Here is a 22,760-nt window from a genome sequence, read left to right on the forward strand (position 1 = left end):
CTATAATATATATATATATATATATATATATATAATGTTCTTTTTTACTGATCAAGTTTTTGCTACGATAGATTTTTATAAGGACTAATCAACATTATTTTCGTAATACTTCCCATCCGACTACAGCATGGTCGTCTCCAAGTCTAAGGTAAACAAATAATAAGATAATCAATACCTCTTTAGTAATGATGTACCATATATAAAATAAAAAGACATTATTTTCAAACAAAACAATAACAAATAAAAGATCCAGTTACAATGTTAAAAGGTCCGTCAGGTCTGCTTGTAATTTTATTTTTATATAACGTGGTTTAGTATTGAAGATATCCCGAATCCACCACAGTTATAGATTTTTTATTTCGTTTTTATATTTTCTGTTTTATATATATATATATATATATATATATATATATATATATATATATATATATATATATATATATATAAGAGGAAATGGAAGAAAGACAGAAATATTGAAAGGGATACAAATAGATATTTGATAGATATTCGATTGATTATTTTATTCGATTAATTAGCTTTGCCCGGCAGCGGTCGGCTTGTTCGGCGAACCTTCTTGTTCAATCTGTTCTTTTTGGCTCGCGGATTGAGACGCCTGAAAGTAAGAAAGTAAGAAAATAAATTGAAAAATATTAATCACATTCAATTTTTCAAACGATTGACAAAAAGATATTTATGCAAGCAAGAACTTTACGAACGGCAGATGATGCTCTATACTTAACACCCCACGAGGTCAGAATTAGATTCCAAGTTTGTTTTTCAATATAAAAAGATACAATTTCATCAAAAACAACCCACTGGATTGAAACAAAATTAAAATTGATTCAGTCTAGTAGGATTTCCTAATTGCTGATCGAAGACAAAAAAGGTGAAGTGCAGTATTAAAACAGATACTACACGTTACTGTCAGGCCTACTGACAAAATAATAGTGACAAATTTTAACATATGCAAGGCGAATTATATATATTTTTTACATAGGCATCACCACTTATCAAGGCCGATAGGCCACTCAAGGATAAGGGTTAAAGAGTGTACAGCAGTCAAAAGGACAATATAATAATCGATAGTAATGGAAGTTCAGTAAATTTGTTAACAAGTGGAACGGCTCATCAAAAACTTGTTCACGTTGGACTTGAAGACAACCATATTATAGACAGCTGGAAAGCAGGAAAATGGAAGACAATTCCACAGATGTGCAGTTCTAAGAAAGAAGTTTTGATCATGGAATCTACGTTTAGGTTTAGGCACAGATAAGGAGTATGGGGAATTATTGATAGTGTTTTCAGCTAGACGAATGTTTCTTGTGAAAGTTTTGCGAGGGGAGAACCATAGACTGGAGCTCAGTCGAACAGTTTCCATGAAAATAACGATAAAGCAGAGACTCGCAACATCTCTTCTGTGAGATAGAGGTTGCAGCGAAGAGAAAAGGACATCTCCCACCAGGCCACGAAGTCTATTTTGAACCTTATCAAGGCAGGACGTATCTGGCTCTTATATTAGGAAAGAAAATTTTTTTCTTCTTTACCTGCATTTGAAGCGTTGATTTAGTTGAAAATTTAAAATAATAACGTATATAAGTGAATACGTTTTGAAAGCTGAAAACAACGCATTCTTTTTAAATATATAAACAAATTTATGTGGTCAAGAAAAAGAAAAAACAGACTCTTCATTGATAAAGGTGTTTAGCATCGAAATATATCTGACATAACCAAATAAATTTGTTTATATATTTAAAAAAATGCGTTGTTTTCAGCTTTCAAAACGTATTCATTTATATGCGTAATTATTTTAAATTTTCAACTAAATCAACGCTTCAAATGCAGGTAAAGAAGAAGAAAAAATTATTTCCTAATTTCAATAAAAAGATATTATTTTTGCATCAACCTAATATTGTATCCTGTGTAATCTATTCAATTTTTTTGTTTGTTGTCATCCACTATTTTTCTATACTCCTTTCTCATTTAAAGAATTTAATGAATATCACGTTTCTTAATTTTTAGATGAGGACTTATTATTCGTATCATTTGTATTCCTCAGACTATTGTTCTCATCTTCAGAATCTTTTTCACAACGTTTCGGTCGATCTAACCTCCGATCTTATTCAGGTGTATATCGTCTAAATCGGAAATATATTGTTTAAATCGGAATTTCGAATGGAATCCTTTATTTAATTAATAACATGATTTCGTTGCATCAGCTATAACTGAGTAGAGGGCCTAAGTAATTCGCAATTTTTTTTTCGATCATTCTCACTAAGGATTGAACTTTCAACCTTCAGAAGAAATTATTTTTTTTAACTCTAACCACTGCTCCATGGGTCCTCGCACAAGGTCCAGATGGCTTCGATTTTCTTTCATCCTGCTTATAAGGACTCAGCATATCTTACTAGAGATACGACCTACGTGTTTATTCATTATATCCGATTTTTACTATATAATTTCGTTTGAGTTTTTTCGTCTCTCAAGTGTAGTTTTTTTTTAATCTGCACTATGTGATTTTTTGTTGAACATCGTCTATTTATAGGTATCCCCAAATATGCCAAAAATATTTATAAGTATTATTTTTAATGTTATGTGTACTCACTAAGAGTTCCTGCACAAGTCATCATCAGAGATTATCCACTGATAATAATTAGCGGTGTTTCTTGGAGTCTGGTTAGCAACAAGTTTCCCCAGCTTCCCAGTACTCTCAATCTCTTTCGATGACCTTTCCAAATGAATTTGTTATCACAACGGTCACTTGCTATTTATTTCTCGCTGGCAATGAGCATAGCTCTTTACTGGAATTTGGATAGCAACAAACCTCCCCAAAGTTGATATGGGTGCTTGGCTGTTGCTTATTTATTCCTCATTCTTTTTATTTTCCTTGACTCTTCACGATCATTTGATGTTGCGCCAGTCAATGTCGATACTATTATTTTAACAGTCTAATAAAATAACATTCTCCTCGTTCCTATTCTTTCAGTCAGAAAATACAAAAAAAGTGACGGTATACGTGTCGATTATTATTACTCTTAATTTTCTCCCGTCAACGTTTATTTTAACCATCTTATTTAAAAGTATAGGTTCTTTTTTTACTAATTGTAATAAAAGTTTAACCATAGAATAGTACTATAATCCCACAAAAAGCTTGGAAATTTTCATGTAGTTTCGTCCCATAAAACCAAAGATATATGCATTTCACTATTCAATTTGACTACCAATATATATATATATATATATATATATATATATATATATATATATATATAGTAAGTTATACAAATATATATGGTAATTAAGCTACACATTATTCCGCGTTTCATTCTCGGTAGAATGAAATGTAGAATATTCTGTGTAGCTTAATTGCCATATATATTTGTATAAGTTACTAGCTAGCTCTACCAATGTATTGAGCACTGTTGAAGTAAATGCTGAAAATGTACGCATAAAATTATATTTTCATATATTAATTTATGTTATATATATATATATATATATATATATATATATATATATATATATATATATATATATATATATACCATCTTTTTGCCAATTTTACAAGTTCGAAATCCAGTGACTATTGATGATGATTTATCAAATAAATTCTCGTTGAAAGCTAATGACCTGAATCGTGTACTGGATTATGTGACATGTGTCCTTAAGGTCGCACATTAAGAGAATCATCTCTCATCCAGAGCCTACTTTTGGCACTTTATTACAGCCATAAAATACTTTAATCATAGTCATTTGTTTTCCTAGTTTTGCATATTAATTACAAAATATCTTATATTTTCCCCAAACCTCTGATCTTGATTGAGAGGAGACTAAAATTTGCTGTTATGGTTTCAAATGATCTGAAATAACAGCAAGGGGAGACTTGATTCCAAATAATTCTCATATGTTATGTTTCCCCTCTTTGGTTTTCATACATAAAGTAAATTTCACAGTGTATAAGGATTATTCGATATTGAAGATATTCATAATCGTACCGTATTTCCAAAAGAGGGGAGATATAACATAGAAATATTTGGAATTAAGTCTCCCCTTGCTGAACAGATCATTTTACACCATACGTGTGTGTGTGTGTGTGAGAGAGAGAGAGAGAGAGAGAGAGAGATAAATGGACTAATAGAATATAGATAATCAAGCTTAAACAAAGTAAGGACAAACAGAAAGATCCCAATACAAATAGAGATAGATAGATAGATAGATAGATAGATAGATAGATAGATAGATAGAATTTAATTAATAGTATGCATGTCAAAGAGGATATTCTTGGTATAAAGAAACTGTCTAACACGCCACATACGGCAGCCATATATAGCCACAATGCACGACCTCTCTTCAAGGCGTCATTGTTTACGGACAATATAACGGTCAATTTGCCCGACTCTCTGCAATAAAAGCGATATGATGTAGTAACGAGAGGTCAGGTTGATCTTCTCGGGTTCATATATATTTGCTGGTCTAGTTGGCAGTGTCAAGCAGGTTATCTTGAATCAACAGGTAGAAAATGACAAAACGGACCAGAGGGATTGCAAATCGGTTCAGATTTAAAGACGCTTTTTGTTTTATAAAAATAGCAATGGAAATGAAGAGGGGAAAACAGCTATAAAGGGAGATAATTGCGTAAACATTTCCCAGTGATTTGCTGTATGAAATAGTAATATGGGGTAAAGAGGGGCGTTTTAAGTTTTAGGTTTAAGTGGTATGTAAGAGGAGAAAAATGGAAGAAGCTTATTCACTAAATCAATATATGCAAATCAAACAACACACGAATGCATATATATATATATATATATATATATATATATATATATAGTCTTACTATATATATATTATATATATAGTCTTACTATATATATATATATATATACATATATATATATATATATATATATATATATATAGTCTTACTTAAACTATTAAAAAAAACTATTTAATTTTTATTTTTATCATTCGTTAGAAAACTATTTAGTCTGTAAGTCATTCAATAACCTATACATATATATATATATATATATATATATATATATATATATATATATATATATTATACTACCCGTGACCCGTTGGGTCATAAGTCGTGCCATTATTTATCCAACTTTGATTTTACTTAAAATCTATAAAGTATGACACATCCGTTAAGACATTCTTCTTGCATAACTAAAACTATTACGTCTCCTTTATTTTATCTTTATATATATATATATATAAATATATATATATATATATATATATAAAACAGTAGAGATATGTGTGTGTCTGTGTGTAAATATTAAACAAATAAACTCTTAAACTACCGGTCATATAACACTGAAATTAACAGGAAATAGTAATCATAGACCAATGCTGGTTTATAACGAAAACAAATCTTTGGATGGATGAATAATGCGTGCAGAAATAAGTCAGAAAGTTGAAATACAAAATGTTAATTTCAGCTTGACATATTTTTATTACTTATGCGCATGCGCAGATTCATTCATATATTGTAATGGTTTAATTTTAAATATTTTTTATCTATCTTTCGATAGCTCAAACGATAGGGAATGCGGTTGCGGCGCTAAATGTTTTAGTTTCTATTTAAGCTGATTGCAGCTCAGTCATTTTCTTTAACTTTGGATATCAGTGCTATACATTAGCTACAATATTATATTCTATAGAGAATTGGCTCTGTAATAATACATACGAAATCTGCATGAATTAAAATATATTTAAGCGTACTTTACGACCGGGCAACCCTGGGCGCCCCTGCTAATTGATAAAATAGAAATAAAAAGACTCACAATTTGTAACTGGGTTGAAGGCGAAAGAAGTTGATTGTTATAATGTGTTTAATTTAACGAACTGCAAAAATACAAAACTCTATTGCTATGTATACTGTTCTCAGCTTGAATGTGATTTTCACAACGTTGCAGTCGATGTAACCTCCGACCTTCTTCAGGTGTATCTTGTTAGACTTAGAAATGTTTCTGTCGAACTCGAGAATTTGGATGAAATTTCGAACAGATTCTTTTATTTACTTCACGGGATAGCAAGCTTTTATTTCGTCAGCCATAACTGGATAGAGGTCCTAAGTAATCCGCAAATATATATTTAGGTCGCCTACACTGAGGATTGAACCTTCAACCTTCAGGAGAATATCACTTTTACAATTGATTTTCCAAGTACTCTAATCACTGCGGACAAGGACCCGTGACACAATGGTTAGAGTATTGATGACGGAACAAGAGCATGCTCTCCCCGTGTAGTAAATAAAGGGCTCCGTTCGAAATTCCGTCCAAAGTCCCGAGTTCGACAGACGTATTCTCGAGTTCGATAAGATACATCTGAAGAAGGTTGGAGATTACATCGACCGAAACATTGTGAAAATCACTCAAGATGAGAATAATAGTTCGATTAATCCAAATAAAATGAAGTTGAATTTTTCCAAATCCCTTATATACCAAGTTTCATTCTAAAGATCAAAAATTGACAAAAGAGTTTGGTAAAAACTGTTCCTCACACAGATAGACAAGGTCACGTGTAAGATTACCATGTTGTACATTAAGGAGTAAAAACATCTTTTGTTTTTTTTTTTGTTTTGGGTTTTTTTTTGTTTGTTTGTTTTTTAAGATTCTTAAAACTTTAAGTTGACAACTCTATTCTGTTTAAATGCAGATTTGGCCTTTATCCGTTATCTTCAGTCTACATTAGTTTGGCAATTTATTATGTGGTTTCAATAGGACGGAATCAGATGTCACACAGCGCGCGAGGCGATCAATTTATTAAGAAAAATATTTGAAAAACGTATAATTTCACGAAATGGATCTGTCAATTGACCATTTAACCTCATTAGATTATTGGAATCCTTTGAGATCAGTTATTTATTTATTAAATAGCGATTCTTATCTTCATCTTTATATTTGTTGTTGTTTCACCACGTTTCGACCATCTTTTTTAGAGTGCTTGTACAACAGACACAATTGCAACGAGGAAACAGTATCAAAGGTTGGTTTACAGTACCATACGTAATTAATTGGAAATTGTTTTAGGATCATGTCTAAGAGGATGAGACTATCTCCCCTTTCTATAAATTAATGCTAAATTCAAGTTTCAGTATTTAGATTAAAAATCGATTAATTCCACATGCCAATTTCAATTTTGTTTTTGCCCTGAACAAAGTAAAGTAATCTATAATTTGCATCGATTTGATGTATGCAACGCATGCGAAATCGCATTGAGAAATGTTGTCTTGTAGATGTCGACGTTGTAAAGAACTGAATGTAAAATTAAATTCTAAAAAATACCTTTTCCTATCTTTTTTCGAGCCGCGTTTTTTATGTTTACAGATTCCTTTCGCGTTTTCAGTCATCTTCCGGGGACATTTTTTGGTGCATGTATTTCGTATTTTCACATTAAGACATGAGAAACACTGATTGGGAGCCTAAAATTAAAATTGAAAGAAATAAAAATGTAGAAAAATTAGTAATAAATATATGATAAAGAATGAAAGAAATGGAATTAAATACAATGCAACAATAAATGTAAATAATGATGCGCATTAAGCGATGTAAAAGCTATTTCAAACAAAAGCGTGACATAAAAACGAAGACGTTATTTCAAACAAAAGCGTAAGAGACAAACAAAGATGCTATTTAAAACAAAAGCGTTATAAACAATGACGCACTGTCAAACAAAAGCGTGACAGACAAACATAGACGTTATTTAAACAAAAAAGCGTGACACATAAACATAGACGTTCGTAACAGACAAAGATGCCATATCAAACGAAATCGTGACAGACAGACAAAAATTTAAACGGAAACGTGACAAACAAACAAAGATAAACAAAGGCGTTATTTCAACCAAAAGCGAGATAAACAAACAAGGTGTTATTTCAAACCAAAGCGTACAAGATAAAAAAAGGTATATTTAAAAAAGTGTGATAGACAATGATGTTATTTTAAACAACAGCGTGATAGACAAACAAATATTTTATTTGAAGCGAAAACGGGGCAAAGATGTCATTTCAAACAAATGCATGACAGACAAAAATATTAATTAAAACAAAAGGTGGCAAACGGTTTTTCTAAAATAAAAGACGTGATAGACAAAAAAGACGTTTTTAAATCAAGTTGTGAAAGACAAAAACGTAATTTCGAATAAAAGCGTGACAGACAAACAAGGATGTTTTTTCAAACAAAGGCGTGAAAGACAAACAAGGATGTTTTTTCCAAACAAAAACGTCACAGACAAGCAAGGACTTTATTTCAAGCAAAAGCGTGACTAACAAAGACGTCATTTCAAACAAAAGCGTGACAGACAAACAAAGGTGTCATCATAAACAAAAGCGTGACATACAAACAAAGATGTTATTTTAACTTTAAGCGTGACAGAGAAACAAATTTAAAACGGAAGTATGACAAGCCAACAAAATTGTTATTTGAATCAGAAGCGTGACAGACAAACTGAAAGATTTATTATAAACATAAACTTGCCAGAAAAAGACGTTACTACAAAAAAAGCGTGAAACAAAACGTGAAACAAAGCGTGAAACAAAGCGTTACAGACGAACGAAAACGTTATATCCAAAAAAAAGCGTGACAATGATGTTATTTTAAACAAAAGCATGACAGACAAAAATAGTTTTTCAAACTTAAGCATGGCAGACAAAAGGAGTTATTCTAAACAACAGCGTGACAGACGTTTTTATAAAATACAAAGCGTGACAGACAAACTTATTTTTTTAAACAAAAGCGTGAGAGACAAAGGCGGTCTTTCGAACAAAAGCGTGACAGACAAACAAAGACGTTTTTCAAGCAGAAGTGTGACAGACAAACAAGATGTTATTTTAAGCAAAAACGTGACAGGCAAACAAATACGTTATTTCAAACAAAAGCGTTACAAACAAAGACGTCATTTCAAATAAAAGCGTGACAAACAAATACGTCATTTCAAACAAAAGCTTCACAGCGTCGGACAAAGATGTTATTACAAAAAAAGCGGTACAAACCAAAGCGTAAAAGACAATAACGTTATATCAAAAACGCGTGACAAACAATGATGTTATTTTAAACAAAAACGTAGCAGATAAACAAATACGTTATTTAAAAAAAACGTGACAGACAAAGAAGTTATTTCAACTATAAGCGTGACAGAAAAACAAAGACGTTTTTTCAAACAAAACCTGACTGACAAAGACGTCATTTCAAACAAAAGCGTTACAGACAAATTAAAATGTTATTTATACTAAAGGCGGAACAGACAAACAAAGACGTTATTTTAAATAAAAGCGTGACAGACAACCATCACATTTTTAAAACAAAGGCGTGTAGACAAAATCGTTATTACAAACAGAAGCGTGACAGATAAACAAAGACGTTATTACAAACAAAAGCGTTACAGATAAACAAAGACGTCATTTCAAAGGCGTGACAGACAAACAAACACGTTTTTATAAACAAAAGCGTTACATATAAACAAAATGTTATTACAAACAAAAGTGTGACATAATAATATAAATAATATTCTAAACAAAAGCATGTCAGACCAACAAATCTGCTATTTCAAACGAAAGCCTGTCAGACCGACAAGTGTGACAGGCCATCGATTATGTCATTGCAAATAGAAGCTTAACAGGTAAACAGAAATGATATTCCTAACAGAAATGATATTCCTAACGAAAGTATGACGGACAGAAGTGTGACAGACCATCGAATATGCCATTGCAAAATGAAGATTGACAAACCAACAAAAGCGCTATTTCGATGACAAAAAATTACTACCGAAATGCTGTGTCAAAGAAGAGTGTGACAGACTAACAAAAATGCAGTTCTAAACAGAAGTGTGACAGAAAAACAAAAGTACTATTTGAAACTGAAGCGTAACAAACTGAAGGATTCAAATAAAATACGTATTACATACGTTTGAAGCCAAAACAACGCAGTATTACAAAATAAATAGACATTTATTTTGTTTGAAATTTATATTGAAATTTATAAATATTTTTCGAAGATACACTTCATCATCAGTATGACTTTCTTTTTGCCATGTTGTTGTTGGAGCAGAGAATAAGCAAGTAGAAGTCCGTTTGTTGTTTTTACGGTAGTTTTTTTTTTTAATCATGGGACGGTGCGTTTGGTCATGCGGAATTCACGTTAAGACTTTTGTTCCTTCGAAGCGCTGGTTGAGTTTGAATGTTGTTGTTGGAGGAGAGAATAAGCAAGTACAAGTCCATTGTTGCTTTTACGGTAGTTTTTTTAATCTTGGAACGGTACGTTGGTCACGCGGGATTTACGTTAAGATTTTTGTTCCTTAGAAGCGCTGGCTGAGTTTGTAATAAAATAAAATACGTATTACATACGTTTGGAGACAAAATAACGCATTATTACAAAATAAACAGAAATTTATTTTGTTTAAAATTTATATTGAAATTTATAAATATATTTCGACGCAAAGCTTCATATTCAGTCTTTCTTTCTTTTCTTTTTTTTTTTGTTTTCCATGTTGTAATAATGCGTTGTTTTGGCTCCAAACGTATATAATACGTATTTTATTTTATTCAAACTCAACCAGCACTTCTAAAGAACAAAAATGTTAACGTAACTCCCGCGTGACCAACGTACCGTTCCGAGATTTTAAAAAAACTACCGTAAAAACAACAGACCGACTTCTAAAGAAGGAGACATTTACACATTTACGAATATAGTGGTTCAGTCACTGTTTAATTCTGCCTTGAATTGTTGTGTCATTAATATATTTACTGCATTTCCTGGAATTCCATTCTAAAGCCAAGGGAGTCTAATTAATAAAGCGGTCCTCGTTAAGTCCAATTAAAATCCGTGGTGAAACAGTTTGTGATTATACTTGCGTGAATACACTTATAAGATTTCATATTATTAGGGGTTTCTGTAACTAAAATCGAACCTGATTTTGACAAATAAATGCTTAATTTGAAATTAATATGAAAAATGATTCAATGATCTTGGAGATAATGAAAAATTTTATTTAAAAAATTATTTTGCTCAATTATCTTAAAATACTTTCATACTCACTGATAGACGAGTTTGAAAATAATATCATATGCTGGGACTCTGCGCCAGTATGTAGAGATAGAATTAGAATTGATTTTTGGTGAGGGTCACATTAGTACATGTTATGATAACTTGGTGGAAAACGGAAATGTACGCAGTGGCAGGTGGACTAATTGAGGCGGATGCCAAAGGTCAATTTCTTAGACGAGAAAACGCGCTAAAAATCAGGTGTTGAGCATTACGATAATAGAGATGACGTTACATGTAGGAGCGAGAGAACAGTCACGGTAGGGAAGCGATACAAACGAGATGCGTTGGAAAATGTAGAGATAATCGAAGCGAATGTTACCTAAAGATTCTGCTCGTCTGTATCTCTCAATTTCCAAATTAGAAAAATAAGTTAAGAAGTGAATAGTTAATTAGTCATATTGGTGTCTTCCTCTATGAGTAAGCTACTTCTCTCTCTCTCTCTCTCTCTCTCTCTCTCTCTCTCTCTCTCTCTCTCTCTCTCGCTCTCTCTCTCTCTCAGTAAAACATTTGAAAACTCAATAATTTTTCATTGTATTTGATACAAGAATAGTTTTATTCGTCTAGCTGAACTGACGAGGCTGTCAACAACGACACGAGGATCACGATCAGTCATGACCGATGACAAGAAGCAGCAATGAAAGAAATATAAGTACAATAAACACCCGCGCAACTTATGTATAAAAAAATGTTCATTTATTTGAATTGCTTACTTGATCGCTCACTGATGAGATCGCGAATGTATAAGTACACGTTGACGATAACGACCGCGTGCGATATAATTGTTGTAACATAAAATTTAACAGTAAACCTGAAAAGGTGAGCACAGTTCATATAAGCCTGTATTAGGTAAAACAGTGTTGAATACTAAATAAACTAAGTTCTACATTGAATAAATTTGTGTTCCAGGATTTTATCTTTTACTGGCTGTTTGGCATGATTGACTTCACTTAAAATCAAAACAAGATAGGCGTTTCGTAGCGATTTCAGGATGCGATATAACATGCAATGGAAAATATCTTCTCTATTATAATGTTATTGCTTCGTTATATTCTATTGATAGCTCCATTTACGCCAGATCTTTCTGTTGAGGTTTTAGTCTTCAACTACAAAGACACTTCGAACATCTACAACAGACATCTTCATAGTCTTCGAACGAGTTCTCAGTGACCCTCAGATGACAGTTTTAGTCAAATTATGAACAAATATGAGGCAAATATGTCCAAATTATGGCCCTGATCGTTAAGAAATTGTCTAATTGTTATACAGTAACTAATTTCCAAAAATTGTACAACTCTTTTGTTGCAGACTGTTACATCCTACTGCCTACATCCTTAGTCACTTCAAAATTAAGACCAATAGGCATTTCTTATCTTTGCAAGAACTATCTTTCGTTGTTGTTTGATTTTTACATCTCGTGGCTTCACGCCTTATCAGGAGCGATTTCCTTCTTTGAAAATGTATTTCTTTATCAAGAAAATAAAATTAAAGTTCCACTGAACCGCAAACGACGCATTTAAATTTTTTTGTCAAAATGGCCAACTTAGTTATATTTCAAATTTCAGAAAAATATTTCAAAATTCGTCAAATGTCAAATTTTACTCAAAATATTGCCAATTTAGCCTATTTTCCAATTATAGTCAGAATGACTAATTTGATTTTTAAATTTTATTCAAAATGATTAACTAAAATTTTAGTTAAAATAACCAATTTAGATAATTTTGCTCAGTTTTAGTTCATATATTTCCAAATTAGTTATTTTTCAAAATTTTAATCAAATTACCAACTTAGTTACTTTTTCAAATTTTAGTCAAAATATTGCCAAATTAGTTTTTTTTCAAATTTGATTCAAAATTGCCTAATTAGTTATTTTTTCATATATGTCTAAATACCGTTATTAGTACTCATACATCTGGGAAATAAATTTATTTTTTTTCATCATAAATAGTATCAAATTATTTTTTCCAACCACCATCAGGCAATCATTTGCTTTGCTAATCTGAGTATAAATATTAATTAAGTAAGTTCTTTTAATATTCCTTCAAAATTTTGGATGAATATATTATCGCTATTTTTCTTAATTATTCCACGTTTCGACGATATATCATATCATATATCAAGTGTTCGAATCGATTTTTCTTTTTCTTCCTTTTTTTTTCATCCACGATTCAAAGAATTTAAAAAAATAAATATGTGGTTTGTAATTACAAGTCTTCAATAAATATCGGTTGGAACATCATGCTATAAAGGAAAAAATAATATTGTATGAAAAAAGGATATGATCGTGTAATCAATTGATTTATTTATTAATATAATCGATTTATTTCTCAATAAGATATCAAACATTACAAAAAAATGTCATTTTCTATAAATAATATTTACAAGCGTCATGTCTTTACATTTTACGATGATACATGTTTTGAAAGAAGTTACTTACGGATCCCGTGCAGCCGTTCTGGCATTCCTCGTGACAAGGTTTACACGTGTTCAGCCCGCTGTCGAACACCATACTGACGTTCCAGCAAGATGGCACGCATTTGCCTGTCTCTTCGACTCGGTAATTGATGCATTCAATGCAATCTTCGGCATCAGGACCCCAGCATCCGCTCAGCTTACACTGGTAGTCACATACCTGACCTGTATTTCCTGAAAGGAAAAGGAAACAAAAAAAGATAACAAAGAAGACCTTAAAAATCACTCCCTCAATGGAAGACAGAACTCAATTTTACACAAATGTCTATGTCATGGGGTAAGCTAATATACATTTCTCATGAATAATACACTCACCCAATAATCAGTCTGACAAAAACTGGGGCATTTCGATGGCCTTTTATCTAGTGGGCTGAGACATTCATTCTGAGTAGTCCTAGGAGGTCCACCGTTTCAAACCTTGCTTTCCGTCTTTCAAAGGGAGAAACTTTATTGCTTACGGTCTGATGCACCCAAAACGGGGAACGCAAATTGGACTGACAAAGCATTTTTAAAGCCAGAGTGCTCCTCATTCAGGGGCGCTAGCTTGACATATCTAACCTTCCGACATTGTATCACCTTTTTTTGCAGTGGGAAAGAATTAGATAACACAATTCGAGTCATAAATTTAGACACTCGCTACGATTGCCGATACATGTCGATCGATATTTCGATCACATCTTCATGTGGTTGAAAGAAATGTAATTGAGTGATTTGTGGCAGGTATGATTCCCCCTTTAATCATAATTGAACAGACTCTCTTGTGTTGTAATGAATAAAATATAAATATATATTATTATATATATAAGCTTGTATTGTATTGAAATGAATAATAAAATATATATATATATATATATATATATATATATATATATATACACTTGTGCCCGATATTATTCATACCCCCTCTTGAAAATTGAGTTTATTAGTTGTAACTTTGTAAGAATTTATTGTTTACGTCCATATTGATAAATATTCTTAATAAACCTCTTCTGATCATTTTCGTCATTTTAAAATCTCGGGATACTTGTAATAAAAGAAATATACAGCTATTTATAAAATCTGCAATGTTCAAAAATAATCATACCCCCTTATTTTTTCAGTATTAATCGAGTTTCTGACTGTTTGTTTCCTGTTTGATTCTTATTTTGAATGCTTTTATACAACCTTTGATTAATTTCATTTCGTTTTTTGCATTTTTCAGAAATTAAAATGATATCAACTGAAAACCAAAAAAAGAATAAAAATTATTAGAATGGGGAAGAAAAAAGAGCTTAGTAATGATCTTAGGACTAAAATTGTGAATTCACATAAGGATGGTTTAGGTTACAAGTCAATTTCCAAGAAATTTGAGGTCCCTCCAGCAACAGTACAGAGCATCATCAAAAAATTCCAGAGCCACCACACAACAAACAACTTGATTGGTAGAGGAAGGAAAAGGAAACTGTCTGCTAGAGCCATCAGGAATATTGTAATAAGTGTTAATGCAAATCCAACCACCACTACTAAAGACATTTTAGAAAATCTGGAGTCTTCTGGCATAAAAATATCAAGGCAAACATTGCAAAGGACTCTGCATGAAAATGGTCTGAAAGGAAGAAGACCAAGAAGGACTCCATTGCACACCGGAAAACGCCTTGCAGCACGTCTAAAGTTTGCTAGGACCCATGTGAATTCTCCAGAGTCCGTTTTCTCAAGTATTTTGTGGACTGACGAAACAAAAATTGAATTGTTTGGCCATATGGATGCTTCTTACGTTTGGAGGAAGAAAGGAGAAGCTTACAACCCAAAGAACGCCATACCCACGGTGAAACATGGTGGTGGTAGCCTAATGTTTTGGGGCTCCTTTTCGGCTAGTGGTCCAGGTAGTTTGGTCAAGATAGATGGAACCATGAAGAAGGAGCAATATTTGGAGATACTCCAGAAAAACATTAGACAGGATGCGGAGAAGCTCCATTTAGGACCAAACTGGGTCCTTCAACAGGATAATGATCCAAAACATACTGCCAAAATAGTCAAGAAATGGTTTGAGGATAATCACATTAATGTTTTGGAATGGCCTAGCCAGAGTCCTGACCTGAACCCTATCGAAAACCTCTGGCACATATTGAAAACTGAGGTTAAAAAGCGGAAACCTAGAAATTTGAGGGATTGAGAGAACTACTGCATTGAAGAATGGTCAAAAATCAGTGTTGTTGATTGTAAAAACCTTGTTGATAAATATCCAAAACGGTTACAGGCAGTTATTAAGAATAAAGGGCATGCTATTGACTATTAGTAAGAGAGGTATGAATAATTTTGAACTAGTGCCATTATTGTTTTTCTTAGTATAATGCTTCAAACTTGCATAATTTATTTATTTGTTGAGTTTAAATTAAATGCTTATGCTTGATTTATTGTTTGAAATCCCTTTAATATTGTCTATCTTCTGGTTTGAGCAATATTCTTATAGAAATCTCAAAGATCCGAGGGGTATGAATAATATCGGGCACAAGTGTATATATAAGTGAACGTGTATGTGTTTGTATGTGTGTGTGTCTGTGTACATTTTCCAACACAATAACTCTGTGAATTTTCAGTCTACAGACTCGAAATTTGATATACAGGGTACGGAGATTTGGAAAAATCTTTGTAATCCGTTTTCGGCCAGGAATTCGGTTGTTAAGGAGTCAAAGTTCAACGATTTGACCTTTGAGATCTACCAAACTCCTCCGATATTTTTGGGTCTAAACACTTGAGATTTTAGATATCGGTTCCTTGAACATGGATCTAACTTAATAACTTGATTTGAGCCCAAAACAATAAATGTTAAAGGGTCAAAATAGGGGTCAAAGTTAAAAACATTGACCGCTTTTTTTCTTTTTTTTTTTTTTCTTTTGCTCAACATACACCTCCAAACACCCGGCCCACGCTGAGCTGGAATGCTAGTATATATATATATATATATATATATATATATATATATATATATATATATATATATATATATATATATATATATATATATTAAAGATTGGGTTATCATCAAATTGTGGTATCTATTCTATCCTCGATTACAGGATTGGAATTCTTTCTTGACTGGTTCAATTTTTATTATTATATCAAATAACCTTTTTGAAAGATTTGTTCATAACATTGATCTTATATTAAGTCATGGAATCAAATAATTAGGAAAAAACTTTGTATCAGCGGTTTATGTTATTGTTGTTGTTATGTTATTGTTGTTGTTATGTTATTGTTGTTGTTATGTTATTGTTGTTGTTATGTGCGTTATATTTGTTACTTCTTTTTGTAATATTTTAAATATCTCTTACAAGTTTATTTTTAGTTCTTTAAGTTTAGCCATGCTGATCGCGGTGATACCCAGAAACAATTGTTCATAGATAACATTCATGCACGCAATAAATATTTAAATAATTTTTTTTTAATACTTAATAAGTAATAATAATTATTAATAATTAACAATAATAACAAAAATGCGTCTCAAAAAAAAAACAAAGCGATACAAATAAACAAAAAGAAAGTAACTCCCTCCCCGCTTAGGTAACGAAACAATTAAATACAACAGAATCGCAAATAAAAAAAATAAATAAATATGCATACATATATATATATATATATATATATATATATATATATATATTACATATATAAATATGCATACATATATATATATATATATATATTACATATATATATATATATATTACATATATATATATATATATATATATATATATATATATTACATGCATAAAACTCCTATATGTTGATGACTATATATATATATATATATATATATATATATATATATAGTCATCAACATATAGGAGTTTTATGCATGTAAGATTTTATATATATATATATATATATATATATATATAATCTTACATGCATATGTTGATGACTATATATATATATATATCAATATATATATACATATATATATACATGTAGTCATCAACATACAGAACTGTTTCGTTGCAACACAGCTCATCAGAGAGTATAGACCAGCATCTACTTCAAGTCACGATTGAAACTCAACTGCCATTGCGAGTCAGCTCATCCCACCGTTACGCTACATCGCTGCTGCTGTGATGGGCATGTGAAAATACTAAATGACCTAAAATCTATTTGTTTACACAAACAGCATTGCTTTTTTCGCTAGCGGTATCACATATCTGACAGGTAGAAGAATGATTATGCGAATTTGTGTATTCTATTATTGATAATAAGCTAATGAAATATTTAAAACATTTAATGACAGTAATATATATATATATATATATATATGTATATATATACACGTCCCATACAGAATAAGGGCGATCCATTTATATAGATATATGAATCAAAATAAGAACTTATAGCTCTTAAAAACCGCTAAGGTAGCGAAAAAAAAACAAAAAAAAAAGACAGCGTTTCGAAGTTGTTCATATCGCTAAAAAAAGCAAACAACAAATATTGATTTATATATATATATATATATATATATATATATACATATATATATGTGTGTGTGTGTGTGTGTGTGTGTGTGTGTGTGTGTGTGTGTGTGTGTGTGTGTGTGTGTGTGTGTGTGTGTGTGTGTATTATGACCAACAACTACTTCAAGCTAGGATTGAAACGAAATAACAAACTAAGCTGGCACAAGTGCACTTAAACCTCCCGGAAGTAGGCTTTTTTTTTTCTTTTTCATTTTCTGAGCCGTGATAATAGCGAAAAGGGGAGATAATCAAAAATAAATGTTTGTTTGTTTGTTTTTTCGAACCAAAATTTCTGGTAATAATTAAAATAAAATATTACATTTTATATTGCAAAATGATTATTTTAAAAATTAATATTTCTTGAAAAAATGCACAAATAAAATATGACATTCAGTTTACAAATTTTATATAAACATTTTTTTCAAAAAGATCAAATTATTTAATTAAATAATAGTCTCTAAGAATTCTAACAATTATTTTCTAATATTTAAAAAAAAGCATTAATTTGGGTTGTCTTCTCTTTTCGCTAGCATCACTCTTTTAAAAATGAAAAAAATATAAGTTTTCAAATTTCATTCATTAAAAAATGGGCCATTACTCGGCTTAGAATGAGAGGGCACTAAAGATCCCTTGAAAAACGCCATTTATTTACTTGTCTCCCACGATGGCAAGATATGCGACAATGTCAGTTTAATATTTAAAAAAAAGTGCTTAACGACACTGACTGATAATCTGGGTGGGCCATGTCCGAATCAAGTTCGTTCTCAGGAAATACTTTCATTTATGGATGTTGACAACCTTCAAGTAGTCCGTCCCGTAAATACCCGACATCATTCTAGAAACTATTCTTAATAGAAACAAACTTAATAGAAAATATCAGAGAAACGAATGTTAACAATAATCGTCATGAATGATATTCAACAACAACAGTAACAGCAGCAAGAACAACAACAACAGCCAAGTAACAAGGAATGCATGGTGCACTGCATAATCCGTAGTGATGCGAGGAAGTCGACAAATAGTTTAAAGTTAAAATTCAAAAGTGATTAATTACATCAATAGAACATAATGAAAATGATGGTTATCTGAATCAAACTTTTTAAAATAACTAAACATTTTTACGTAGCTAATAAATAAGTTGTTTTATTTTCCTAATTTATTTAATTTGATTTCATAACAACAACTGCAATAATAATAATAATAATAATAATAAGAAGAAGAAGAAGAAGAAGAAGAAGAAGAAGAAGAAGAAGAAGAAGAAGAAGAAGAAAAAGAATTCTGATTTCGTTTATCAACGTCTCCCTGGAAAGGGATGGAATTCATTTCAAGAGGATTTACCTCAATCCAGGTTCCAAACCAGGAGCTTCAAAGACCAAGGGTTTTCCTAAGGATGTTGGTGGTACCTACAATAGCAGAAGTCTGAAAGCCGCCTAAAATATCGGGGATTCGTAGTTTTTTCAATTATCCTTCTAGACGACTTGATACTACTCCTAGTGTACCTACTACGATCGGGATTATTTGTGTTTTAACCCCGTATATACGCTTTATGTCCAAGGCCAATGGAGCATAATTGCTTTAATTCTCGTTCTCTTTCTCTCTCACCTTCCTGTCCCAGGGTACTGAGAAGTCTACAATCTGCCAGTTTTTTTAGACCTTGTCAATGACGACCAAATCCAGATGATTATGTTCCAATTGCTTGGTCGTTATGACACTTTTGTTCCACCATACCTCTACATTTCCATCCTCACTTGTTCTCACTGCATCAGGCACCTCCTCAAACCACTTTCCAGCACACTTCACCCCAACCCTCTTACAGACCTACCAATATATCTGGAGTCCCATGCGATCGTGTCTTTTGTGGCACTCTCTCTGGGCTAATCCACTACACCCTGCTGCAGGGTGCGCAATTGACTTTGAGATCTTACCACAAATCCGGCTTTCTGCAGCAACTTCCTCTCCTAGAACCACCTTTTTGAACAATCGTGTTCCTAATGCCTGTTCTTTTGCTGCACAAACAAAAGCTTCAGTACTCTTAGCCAGATACCCAGCTCTAAGCTATTGCCATGATCTTTCATCAGCCACTTCTGCTATATCCTGGAAGAACCTTCCGTGCATTTTCTTCCTAGCTAATTCTTCTGCCCTTTCTCTATCCATACGTTTCATATAATCAGCCTTGGTCTCACATACCTCCACTTCATTGGCACCACTCCTCACTTCTAACCACATGCTCCTTCAACGACATCTCCTCAGTTCTAACACAATCTTTTACACTTTTCAATCCTCTCCCACCGTCTTTCCTCTTTTGATACAGCCTTGCTACGCTACTTCGAATGTGGAATATACCAAACATTGCTAAAACTTTTCTTGTGTTGATATTCATGACATGCAACTCCTTTTCAGACAATTCTAAAATCCCCGCACTGTATCTCAAAACACTGACTGCCCATGCATTCACTGCTTTCATTAGGTTTTCTCCATACAATTTCGACTTCGCAATTAGTTGCACTCTTCTAAGATACTCCTTCCTGACTTTTTCCTTCATTTCTCTGTTCATGGTGCCTATACCCTCCAACACTCCCAAATATTTATACCCTGTATCTTTTATTTCTTTCATAGTTTCTCAATTTGGCAGCACTATTCCAATCGAATGAACCTTTACTCCTATTTTCATTACCAGCACCGCACATTTACTAATCCCAAACTCCATCTCAATGTCTTCCGAGTATGTCCCCACGAGTTCTACCAATCTCTCCATTTCCTTTTCATTTCTACCGAATATATTCAAATCATCCATAAACAGTAGATCGTTAAGGCGTGTTCCACCAGATCCAAAGTTATACCCCAGCTTCTCTCTCTTCAAGAGGATGCTCAGCGGCATCATTATCATTACAAAAAGAAGTGGAGATAACGAGTCTCCTTGGAATATTCCACGTTTAATGCCAACCTACCCTAGCACCTCTCTGTTTGCTGTCAGCACCGTTTTCCATTGAACCATACTTATGTCCAAAAGTCCTACCACATTCCTAGCAACCTTCATCATCAATAGTGTTTCATGGATCCATGAATGAGGAACCATGTCGTAAGCCTTTCTGTAATCGATCCATGCTGCACTCAGATTCCTCTTCTTTCTCTTTGCATCCTGCACCACTGCCTTATCAATCAGTAATTGCTCTTTGGTATCCCTCGAACCTTTCCGATACCCTCTCTGTTCATCAGGGAAAACATGATTACTCACAAGATTTCCATATTTTTTTCTGCAAAGATTCCAGTTAACAGTTTCCACATCAGTGGTAGACATGTAATTGTTCTATAATTGCTGGCATCTGTTCCCTTTGCAGGATCTCTCCAAATTAGTGTCGTCCTTCCCTTAACAAGCCAATCAGGGACATCTCCCGACTCTACGACCCTTTGCAGGGCAGCAGCCATAGGTGAATAAAGGCATTGGAACTGTTTGAACCAGAAGCCCATCACTCCATCTGGACCAGGTGCCTTCCAGTTTGCCATCCTTCGTATGCCAGCCCTCACATCATCAATGGTTATCTGAACGTTCTTCATCTGCTGAATTCCTGATAGCCTGTCTCTGACTTCTCCCAACCAGCTAGCCTTCTTATTATATCGCTCTTCGACAGATCAAATCCCACCCAAGAACCTTCTGGCATCATCTGCGTTTGGAGTTATTTCCTGCCTATTTAGTACCATTTAATTCTTTATACAGCTGAGACTGATTGTTCTGGAAAATGTTGTTCTGCCGGAACGCAACATTTTTTCCAACAAAGTTCCTAATTTCCTACCACAGTATTGTTTCGACATTGTTAGAACGGCCATCGTTCCCTTTTCCAGCAATATATACCTCCTTTTAAGCTCGTCCTTGGCTTTCTGTCCTAATTTAACTCCTTTTTTTATTTCTTCGATTCTACTAATATCTTTTCGCCACCGTTTAATACTTTCTTCAAGCCACTTCTGACAGTATGGCCTTCTATCCTTCTTTTATTTCTTTTTCTTCTGTATTAAGCCAAGACGATTCGCACCAACATATGACGCTGCATATAGAAGCCTGTTAAGCTCCGTAACCGACATGTTCTTTCTTATGATGTTGTGAATTATCCTTGAACTATTTTTACCTATTATTATTATTATTATTATTATTATTATTATTATTATTATTATTATAACAACAACAACAACAAAAATAATAATAATAATAATAATAATAATAATAATAATAATAATAATAATAATAATAATAATAATAAAATTGACATATTTTCGTCAGTTAAATAGAGTTATCGCCCATACATTACTGTTAACTGGTGCAATCTTGCTGATAAGATGTGTCCTACGTGCTTATATGCTACAGGGAAGTAATATACTTATTAGAATAAAAATGTTGTAAAAAGAGTTATCTCCCGTGAAACTTGATTAATTCATTTGAAATTTATTACATCTTATTCACATCTTATTGAAATGGGATTTTAGTGTCTGTTTTTAGCCGAAATCCGTTATATTTTTTCTAAAATGTATCGTATTCTTCAAAAAACAATTTTTTACGCGCTAAGAATGTTTCGTTTCTTATTCATAATTATTTAATTCGAAAACCTCCCTTATTAATCTCCTAATGACGGCAAAGTTAGACACAAATCAATATAGATGTGTGTTTTTGTGTGTATGTGTGTGTAATATGTATATATGTAAATATTATATATATATTTATATTTTATATATATATATGTAAAATATTTATATATATATATATATATAT

At 32.3% G+C, this 22,760-nt stretch overlaps 1 protein-coding gene across 1 annotated transcript in view; it reads right to left on the minus strand.

The window, feature by feature from the left end:
- Window positions 1-491: 491 nt before the first annotated feature.
- The window catches only part of LOC145292198 (receptor tyrosine-protein kinase erbB-4-like), a 165,077-nt gene continuing 142,808 nt past the window's right edge, over window positions 492-22,760 (minus strand). The window contains exons 11-13 of the mRNA XM_080138508.1: window positions 13,483-13,691; window positions 7,293-7,429; window positions 492-613 (exon numbers count right to left, since the gene is read on the minus strand). Of these exons, the coding sequence (XP_079994634.1) occupies window positions 529-613; window positions 7,293-7,429; window positions 13,483-13,691 (431 nt within the window). The 3' untranslated portion in view covers window positions 492-528. The remainder of the gene's footprint in view (window positions 614-7,292; window positions 7,430-13,482; window positions 13,692-22,760) is intronic.

The sequence above is a fragment of the Euprymna scolopes genome, chromosome 13 (assembly GCF_053919585.1).
Source record: "Euprymna scolopes isolate OS-2025 chromosome 13, ASM5391958v1, whole genome shotgun sequence".
Classification (NCBI taxonomy): domain Eukaryota; kingdom Metazoa; phylum Mollusca; class Cephalopoda; order Sepiida; family Sepiolidae; genus Euprymna; species Euprymna scolopes.